The sequence below is a fragment of the Sorex fumeus genome, unplaced genomic scaffold (genome assembly GCF_029834395.1).
Source record: "Sorex fumeus unplaced genomic scaffold, SorFum_2.1 ptg000035l, whole genome shotgun sequence".
In the NCBI taxonomy this organism is placed as follows: Eukaryota; Metazoa; Chordata; class Mammalia; order Eulipotyphla; family Soricidae; genus Sorex; species Sorex fumeus.
In genome coordinates this window covers 600,163-609,650 of record NW_026606092.1, presented here as the reverse complement: position 1 = coordinate 609,650, position 9,488 = coordinate 600,163, and the positions used below count along the sequence as shown (strand labels likewise).

Below are 9,488 nucleotides of genomic sequence, written 5' to 3'. Positions count from 1 at the left end.
GGTCCTGTCTTCCAGCACAGCTCTTTAGCTGACTGTGATACTGTACAACTGTTTCTGACCATTAAATGCTGTTGTACTCTGTGTGACCTCTGCTGTATTTCCTGGGGGAAGAGGCAGCACTGAGAGACATTCACAGGACAATAGGCAGGCTGAGCCACTCTCTACTACCGTAAGGACTTGTTCCATGTTCTTATCTAAGAGCTAAGGAAGAAATGAGTACAGAGTCAGAGCCAGAGTTTCAAAATATTCTCATCTGTTAAATTAAGAGTGTCTCCCATAGAAAAGCAGTGGAGGCCCCACAGGGCAAGTACAAAACAGAATTAAAACTCCCAAGGGTCTCGTCTTTACAAAAGAAAAGGCAGGAGGCAGCCCCTGGACAGCTGGTCATGCTGGCCGCTCCGGTTGGACCACGTTGCATAATCCTCAGTCGCATCATCACAACGTCTCTGAGCATTTTGATGGGGGAGAAGGGGCAGTGTAGTGTGTGTGGGAGGAGAGGCCCAGAGGGCTCTCTTGGCCCCCTTACCCCCTTTTTAGATCCCAGAGGAAAGTAGAGGGAAGCTGGCTATACCTTGCAATGAGACTATGTGTTTCAAACCTGGGGACGGGTAAGAGGGGATCTGTGCTTTGAGCAACCTGAGCCAGAGGCAGAGGGTGTTGGAGGGGGGAGGGGAGGATGCATGACGCTTATTGCTTTGTACCTTTCACTGGGAAGGAGGGCAGCAGCCAACAGTAGCTCACAGGTTTGTAAACTGAGCCTGCTGGCTTCAAGAAGGGAGGCAATGAAGTCGAATTAAATATAAAAGTCATTTGTGCAAAAATAACTTAAACAAATAAAAGACCTGGGGAAGGGGCTGTTCCCCTTAGCCTGGTAGGGAGAGGGCCATATACCACCCCCCCAGGCCTTTTCAGTGACATGGCTTTGGGGGGAAGGGGTGAGCTTCCCTACCCCCTGCAATGGCTCAGGATGGGATTGTAGGGGAAGGGTTTGCATTTGTGCTCTGAGTGGGGAGTAGTGCCCCCACCCACTGTCCACAGGTGCAGGTGGCTGGCAGGGGCTCCCAAGGCTCAGCACTCAGCTCTCCCCAGTCAGGGTCAGGTCCAGCTCCAGGTATGGCTGTTAGGGGGCCAGTTTCCTCCTCTTGTTTTTGGCAGGACGGCCAGGGCGGGCCCGGGGAGGCAAAGGGACAGCCGCCTATACAAGAGGGGAAGTTGACAAAATGACCAAACAGCTAGGTGGCAGGCCAGCTTTCATTTCTCCCCACTCCCTCCAACCCCATTTTCCTCTTCGCATCCCCATCTCCCACCCCCCACACTTACTCGGGTTGCGGGGCTGGGGTCCAACGTAACGTCCTGGCGGGAGCTATTGCTGTTCCGGGTGGGGCTGCAGTGAGAACACACGTGATCAGGAACCACCTAAGCATCAGGCAAACTTCACCTTGAGTGGAAAACTTTCTCCATTTGGACAGGAGTGGAAGGGCAACCTTAGTCCTGTTCGCGTAAGTACCAGCTTTTTGAAAGCCAAGCCACTTTAGACATTTCTAGCAAGCCGAGCAGAAGTGGGGAAAGGCCAGGACAGTGATGGGTACAATACTCACTTGTACTTTCTCCTCCGGCCACGACGAGACTTTCTAACTACCCCGGGGGGCACCTGGGAAAAGATGGACTGTGTGCATAGGAAGTTAGGAAAAGGTACCATGGCCCAGCCTTTCCTCAGCCCGTCAGCCCCAGCCTCTCTGACTTACCTTAAGGTCCTCAGAATGGGGCCCAGGAGGGGATGGATCCTTGGGCTCAGCACCCCCTTCTGCCAGCTCCCCATTATGCTGCCAATGATGGGTCCTTCTTGGGGATCGTTCCATTTGTCCATTGAAGCCACCGCGTGCCCCCCACTTGAGGGCCAGTCGGCCAGGCTCCCGCCGGCTACCAGGCTTTCGGCCCCGGCCTGGCCTGGCCTCACCATTAATGCCCCTAAGTCCCCCTCCTCCCCTCCGGCCCCGTTTCCCTGACCCCCTCCCAGTGAGCAGCTCAGGGACTGGGGGGTCGGGAGAACTGTGGGGTGGGGCTAAGGCACTGAGGGGAGGCCGGGCAGGCTCCGGTTCTAGGGCTGAGGCGGGGCTCTCGGGAGCCAGACAGGGTGCTTCTGGCTGCTCTGGAGGAATCTGCAGCAAAGGATAACACGTCTGTTTCAGACCTGGCCCTCTGCTCCTGTAACTCCAAACAGCTCAAGTTCCACTTGGGGGAAAAGGGAAAAGGTCTCTCCCCGGCAAGCACATACCCACGCCCTCACCTGGAGACTCTGTAGCAGGCAGGCTAGGGGACTAGAACCCTCTGAGAGGGGCGGAGGAGCTCCCCCACCCGGGAGAAGCTGCAGCCCCAACTGGCCAGAGAGAAGAGGGCCAGGAGGCTGCAACAGGCTGGGGAGGGCTCCAGGGCTGCTGGTCAGCGAAGACAGGTCACCTGTTGAAGGACAATGCGGTGGTTTTCCCTAAGCAACCTAGCGGGCTTTAGGGAGGAAGCCCCATTACTTTCTTGGATTTGTCCCGGGGTCAAAGACTTCCTTCCAAATTCACCCAGTCTCTATACCAACTGCTTCTATTCTTCTCTTTACACTAGTCTATGTAGACTCACCCAGCAGGCTGGCACTCAGCAGAGGGTTAAGGAGTTGGGGGGGTCTCCCTGAGTTGGAGGGGGCCTTGCCCAGAGAGGAGGCCCCCGGGTCAGTAGTTGCCGTGGTGACACTGGAGGTAGGTGGTCCAGGTTGGGGGGCACTCAGGACACAGGACTGAGGAGAAAGAATGGTATCAACACTTCCGTGTGTAACCAGTAAAACTTGTTACTTTCACACACACAATCCCAGTAAAGCCTCACATGCACTAGACCATGCTTACTGAATAGACTGTACTTGCAGCAAGAAATAAGCCCACCCCAAGGCCCTGAGGAGGAGAAAGCCTTTGATTCCCAGCTCCCATCTCTGATTCGGTCTCCTGTCCTGTCCCACCCAATCACCACCATCCTCACCTGGGGGGGTGTCCCCGAGGGGGGATCCAGGCTGGCAGCCAGCAGCGCAGAATTTAAAGCTATGAGGGTAGGGGGCGCTGAAAGTGGGGGGAACAGCAAGGGGGGAAGGTCTCCCAAACCTGAAAATGTCTCCCCGCTTGGACCCCCAGCTCCCTCTGCAGATCCCTCCCCATCCCCAGCTGTGGGGCCCAGTGCCAACAGGGGCAGGAAAGAGGCAAGGAGGTTGCTAGGAGGTGCAGAAGGGGGTGGAAGGAGATCAGAGGGGGGAGGCGGAAGCAGGGAAGCCACCAAAAGTGAAGGTCCTTCGGGCTCGCCTGGGGCTACGGGAGGGCCAGGTCCCCCTGGTGGGGGTAGAAGGGGCTCAGGGGGAGGCTGTCCCCCTCCCCCAGCCAGCACGCCAAATAAACTGTGGTTGAGCAATGGAGAAGGTGGAGGCTGCCCTAGACTCAGAGGGAGAGGCAAGGCCCCGAGCATCCCAGGGAAGCCGGCTCCACTCAGCGCCAGGCCCTGCTCAGGGCTGGGGAAAGGGAAGGCCTCCCCTCCAGCCAGGGGAGGCAGAGGGCAGGCTGGGCCTGCCCCCATCCCAAGCCCTTCTGATGGGCTTTGAAGCACCGGGCTGGGAACTAGGGGGGCTTTGGAGGCAGCTGGTGGGGCAGGAGCGCCTGCAAAGGAAAAGAGAATCAGCTCAAGGGAGATCCTTTCTCCCAGCATCCGCACACACACACACACACACACACACACCGCCCCAGAACTACCAAAAAGCTCTGTACACACACACACACACACACACACACCCTTTCTCCCAGCATTCGAAGAAAACACACACACACACACCCCTTCTCCCAGAATCCGAAGAAAACACAAACACACACACACACACACACACACCGCCCCAGAACTACCAAAAAGCTCTGTACACACACACACACACACACACACACACACCCTTTCTCCCAGCATTCGAAGAAAACACACACACACACACACCCCTTCTCCCAGAATCCGAAGAAAACACAAACACACACACACCCCCGCCCCAAAACTACCAAAAAGCTCTGTGGTCGGCCTCCCTACCGTGGGCTCACTCACCTGGCACATTGCTGAGGCTGCCACTGGTGGTCCCAGGCAGGGAGGGCTGGATGGGGTGCCTGGGCTGGGGAGGGCTCCCTGAGGAGAGGGTCGGGGGAGGAGGAAGGTGTGCATCTGACCCCAAAAGGTTAAAGCTTCCATCAGAGTGGGAAGGGCCAGGGGCGGAGAGTCCCAGCAGGGACAGCACAGAGGGGAGAATTGGCTGCGATGGTTCTGGGAGAGGAAAGGGCTGGGGAGCAGGGGCAGGGGCCCGAGGACGGCTCCTTCTAGGGGTCTGAGGGCCTCCCCCTTCTAGTAATCGCAGTACAGTTGGGGGTCGGCGGGGACGACGCTGCGAAGGGCGGGGGGACGAGGCGTAGGAAGTTGAGGGCACCTGGGCACCGGGCCTTCGGCCCTGTAAAGTGCTGGGAGGGGGGAGAGGGGGTTGCTGTGCCTTGGCCGCTGCAGAGAGGAGGCTGCTAGCAAGGAAGGGCGGTGCCCCCGGCCCCTCCACGGTGGGAGCCCCTCCAAGAGGTCCCAGAACCAGGGGCAGGTGCATAGTGGCTGAAGACACTGGTGGCTGAGTGGCAGGACCAGGGGTGCCAGGGGGACCAGGGAGATTATTGCTCGGGGGGATGAGAGAGGGAGTTAAGGCATCACTACAGTGGAACAGAGGTGGGTCTGAAGGGGGTGAGGAGGAAGCATGGGGGGCTGGAGGAGAACCCAGGTCAGGGGGCACCAGGCTGGATCGGAGGGCAGCCCCCCAGTTGTAGGAGGGGGCATTGAGGCTGATAGCAGGTGGTGGGGGCGGGGCTGGAGAGGGGGCATTTCCCCTCGGAAGGAAGCGAGGGCTGCTACTGCCCCCAGGGGGGACCGGATCAGGAAGTCTCGGTGGTGGTGGGAAGAGCCCAGGGCCTGCTAGAGGCGGGTAGGCCTGTGGAACTGAGGGAGCTTCTGAGGGAAGGGAGCCAGAACCCCCATTAAGTGGAGTCGTCGGAGGGACTCGACAGGGAGGGTGGGTAGAGGGGGACCCTGGGGACACAGTGTGGAACATTTGGGGGCTCGCTCCTTCTCCTGCAATGAAAGAAGTGAAGGGTCAGCCTGTGGCTCTCCTTTCGAGGACGTTCTTGTCCTCTGCACCCACTGCCCGTAAATTCCCAACCTCCCTGTGCCTACCAAGCAGCTCCCCACTCCCCGCTTCTCTGCCCCCTCTCAGATCACTTCCACCATCCCTACTCCAGCCCCCGGATTTTTCCAATCGCAAGCCTTCAGGAAAGTAGAGGAGACTCACCAGGAGAAGAATGTGAGCAGGTGGTCTCCATGCTGCGGTACAGAGTTGCCATAGCAACGGCTTTCCGCCGGTGGTTGCACAGCTTGGTCATGTCCTCCTCTGATGCTGGCCCCACCCCAGTCCCACCCGGGGTCACCGGGGCCAAAGGGTCAAAGTTGAAAACCTGTAAGTTACAGGCCATGGACAGAGACTCTGAGGAGGTGGGGTCTGGGAGAAGGGCTAGCCCGTCATCATCTGCATTTACCTCTCTTCTCTGCCCCCCTACCACCACTCTGACCTTGGGGACATTGAGTGGACACTCCAGACCGCACTTGCAGGTCCCATCGCTGAGGAGGTAGCGCCGGGTTTGCTCCAAGGAAGACAGCTCTGTGCCACTTGGGCTGCAAGGAGACAGGGTCGGACATGGGGGTGAGATGTCACTGAATGAGGGGATACCACTGCACGACAGACAGCTCCTTATCAGAGGCCTTTCCAGGGAAGAGCAGCAGGTGGGACAAGTGGAAGAGACTGAGGAAAACAGACTCAGAGGGCAAAAAATACGAAGAGGCATCAAGGACAGCAAAGGAAACCAGTGTGTTAGCACGCAGGGCGTTGAGCAAATGCGAAAAGCCAGGCTACCGAGGGGCGGGGGGCACAGGGCGGAGGGACCGAGGACCTTACCTGATATAGAGCACAGCACCCTCTCGCACACAGCGCTGCCAGCCGATGGGGACAGATGTGGCCACAGGGCCCCCAGCTCTGTCTGCTCCACTGCTCTCATTGCCCCCATTCATTGTGTGTAATCAGCTCCCACGTGCCTGGTAACACAGACATCCATGTGGGCACCAGAAAGAGGACACTGCTCTGGATCCCTGAGGGGTTACGGGGAGACCCAGGAGGTGCAGGGCAAAGAGGAAAGAAACCCTCCTGGAGTCGGCTAGGGCATGATCGGCAACCTCTGTCATCCCACCAGGCTACCTGAACATCTCTGCAAACATCGTGGGGTCGAGTCTAAAGCCGGGGCCGCCAGCTTAGCCCACACCTGCAACATGGGAGAGACACGAGACTGTCAGGAGTGTCCCCCACCCAGAAGAATGCCACAGCCCAGCCCCTCTCCAACAGAGATCCGAATAATAGGTGGTCAGTGTCCCTAATATCTGTTGTCTCCCAGCTGACTCCACAAATGTCCTTTCCACATCCAGTCTCCAGGGCCCCACGGGGGAAGGCCTCCACTCCCAGGAACCCCGAGTCACAGCCCCACCACCAGACAGAAGCAGGGCAAGGCCCCTTTGTCCCACCGGAGGTAGATTTCAGGCAGGAGAGCAGGCAAATTCACAGGAGGCCAGGCCACTAGGAAGTTCCCCAGAGTCGGGCCCCTCCTGCTCCCTCCCCCAAGGAAGATCATATAAAAAGTACAGATTGCCCCACAGGTCACCAGGCAAGTGCCCAAATGCCCGCTGGGGTGGTACCAGCGGACCTCCCCCCAAGCCCGCTTCATTAGACAATCACTGATCTAGTTCGGCTGGGTCCTGGAGAGAAGGGCTGGAATCAGGTCTGGCTTCTCCCAGGATCACAGAAGCTCCAGATTCCGCAGCGCCTCAGCCGCCCCCAGCCCCCCAACCTAAAGCAGGGGTGAAGATCCAGCACCTCCTATTCCCCCTGGCTTCAAACCAGCTGCAGGGCGGGCTCTGCTCGGTGCGGGCGCCCCGCGAACCTGCAAGCACCGGCCCCAACCTTACCATCGTTGCCACCCGACTCTGGCGGCTTCGAAACTTTCCCTCTCATAACAAGGCGCCCTGTCACCCAGCCTGCTTCCCTCGGCTCGGGGAGGAGGGGAAGGCGCACGAAGTAGGAAGGAACTTGGGGAGAGGGCGGGCGGCGGGTGGGCGAAGCACTGAGGAGAGGGGGGCGAAGAAGGCAAAAGTCAAGCGACGAGGAGAGACCCGGCAGGGGCAGGTGAGGCGGGGAGCGGAGCTGAGGCCGGGGAAGGGGCCGGGAGGACGCGGAGGGGCAGGGGGAGGGGAGGGGGAGGGGCAGGGGGGGCCGGGCCCTGCACTCACCGCGGCCCATGGTTCGGCCGGCCCCGCCCTGCGCAGTCGCGGCCCAGAGGGTGAGTGGGAGGGAGTGGGAGGAGGGTCGGTGGAGCCCGAGCCTCCGGTACGGCCCCGGCCGGTCCTAGCAGGAAGCGCCGCCGCCGCCGCCGCGGATCACCGAGCGGCCTCCCGCGCATGCGCCATAGGGGCCAGGGGCAGCCCTGGGGATTCCGTTCCCAGAAGGCACCGCGCAGGCTGCCGCCGCCGCCGCCGTCGCTGCCGCCGCCGCCGCCGCCGCCGCCGCCGCCGCCGCTGCCCGGACGGGAGAGGGGCGGGGCCGGGCCCCCGCCCAGCGGCCAACGACGAGCCAACAGGAGGAGCCGCAGTGCGCATGCGGGAGCGCGCCTGCCCCTCCCCCACAACCCCCATTAATCCCCTGGAGAACAAACACCCCACGCGGCCCCCCCCCCCCCGCGGAAGGATCTGAGCCTCTTCCCTGGCCACCGGTGGCCAATCCCAGCCTCCCCGGGGAGGGGCCCCTCGCACAGCCAGATTGTGGGGGGAAGCCAGGAATGCCTGGTCCGGGAGGGGCCGGTCCCAAAAGATGAAAGTCGCGACTTGCCCTGCCCCGCCCCGAGGCTGCCCGGCTAGTGTGCCGGGACTTGACCCGCCTCCCCAGGTCAACATGTCACAACACGACCTCAGCCTGTCAAGTCACATGACCTCTGCCTGTCACTGACAACCTAGTCATGTCTCTGGGCCAGGGCAGACCATCTGGTCTAAGCCACCCCACCCCCGTTTCCAGACGGGGAAATGGAGGTCTGGAGCGACGGTGGAGGCCTGGCTAAGGACGTGTCGCCGTCTTCCTGCCACCTTTATCTGCCACCTGGCCACAGCCGCCTCGTGGCAATTCCTACTTGTACAAACTCTGGCTGCCCCCTGGAGGGTTTGACAGGATATGTAACAGGCCGCCACAAGGCCCGCTTTCCACCTAATGGCGCACGGAAAATACTTGGCGTGGTGTTTTTCACGTTTGTTCTGGCTGCCTTCTAGGTTCATAATTCTCACTCTCCCTCACAACCGATCGTCTTGTATTTACAGACACGAATGCTCAAGCACAGAGATCGGGCAGCTGGACGAGGGTCCCTGCGCAAGTGAGGCGTAACAGGGTAGAGTAGGGGCTGCTGACAATTCAGAAGGCACTTGTGTCCACAACTGCACAGTGTCGGGGCAACAAAGTTCTGTTGTCCAAACACCAGGAGGCCTTCGACCTGAGCAAGATCTCATCCCAGCAGGGAGTCACAGTGTGCAGAGAAAAGGGCGAGTGCTAGTCGTTGACGAAGGTCACCAGAGCACCACGGGGTTCCTAGGAAACACTGGGGGGAGCCAAAACACGTGAATTCTGACTTGCTAGGGCTCATCCAAAACTGTCTGAAGTTGGGTTCGCATTCGGAGGAGCCAAACTGACTAGTCAAAATATTCAGATACTTCCGCTCCTTCAGCGGGAGCAACGGGCTAGAAGAGACCGCTTGAAGGCGAGAGACACAAAGCTGGTAGAGGACGCAAACTTTCGGGAGGGAAGTCTAAAAGCCCCCGCGTCCACTAGCTGGAGGGCGGCTAAGGAAATGGGAGAGCGTCCTGGAGGAGATAAGACGGGGGTCTAATGCCCGGTGGGCAGAAAAATACGCTCCCCCGGAGATAAGCTGGAAGCGAGGTTTCACAAGGCAGCCGAGGGCGGCCGCAGTTGATGGCCGTTGGGGCCGTTGGGAGCCGACGCGGGCGCCCCGCCCTCTCCCCTCTCCCACACCCTCCCCCCGCGCCTCCCACCACCCTCGTAGTCCCCTGCGCGTGCGCGCGCGGACACCGGTTGCCAAACATTGCATCATCCCCGCCCCCCTTAACTCCCCTCCCCCGTCCAGCTCTCCCCTCCGCGCGCGCGCATGACTCACCCACCGCCTCCGCGAAGCCTCGTGACCCAAAGTCACTTCCGGGTCCAAAGCTACGTCGACCCCCGAGCGGGAGGGAGCCACAGGGGCGGTATCGCGGGTCTCCTGAGTGGCGGATGTCAGGCTGAGGCGGGGCCAACTCCCGCGTGCCGC

The 9,488-nt window shown here is 60.3% G+C and overlaps 1 protein-coding gene across 3 annotated transcripts; it reads right to left on the bottom strand.

The window, feature by feature from the left end:
* Window positions 1–231: 231 nt before the first annotated feature.
* Window positions 232–9,392, bottom strand: MBD6 (methyl-CpG binding domain protein 6). 3 transcript variants are annotated; one of them, XM_056117502.1, is made up of 13 exons: window positions 9,339–9,392; window positions 6,335–6,398; window positions 6,038–6,174; window positions 5,655–5,757; window positions 5,378–5,540; window positions 4,108–5,160; window positions 3,019–3,680; window positions 2,629–2,782; window positions 2,288–2,457; window positions 1,746–2,159; window positions 1,599–1,666; window positions 1,321–1,384; window positions 232–1,195 (listed from the first exon to the last, which is right to left on the bottom strand). In XM_056117502.1, exons 3-13 carry the CDS (start codon window positions 6,148–6,150, stop codon window positions 1,121–1,123), a joined length of 3,039 nt encoding a protein of 1,012 aa, XP_055973477.1. In that variant the 5' UTR covers window positions 6,151–6,174; window positions 6,335–6,398; window positions 9,339–9,392; the 3' UTR covers window positions 232–1,120. The 3 variants fall into 3 exon arrangements, with proteins under 3 accessions (XP_055973477.1, XP_055973476.1, XP_055973478.1); XM_056117501.1 differs by lacking the exon at window positions 9,339–9,392 and adding an exon at window positions 7,417–7,705; XM_056117503.1 differs by lacking the exon at window positions 9,339–9,392 and adding an exon at window positions 7,417–7,705 and having other exon boundaries at window positions 1,599–1,651.
* Between the last annotated feature and the right edge of the window lie 96 nt (window positions 9,393–9,488).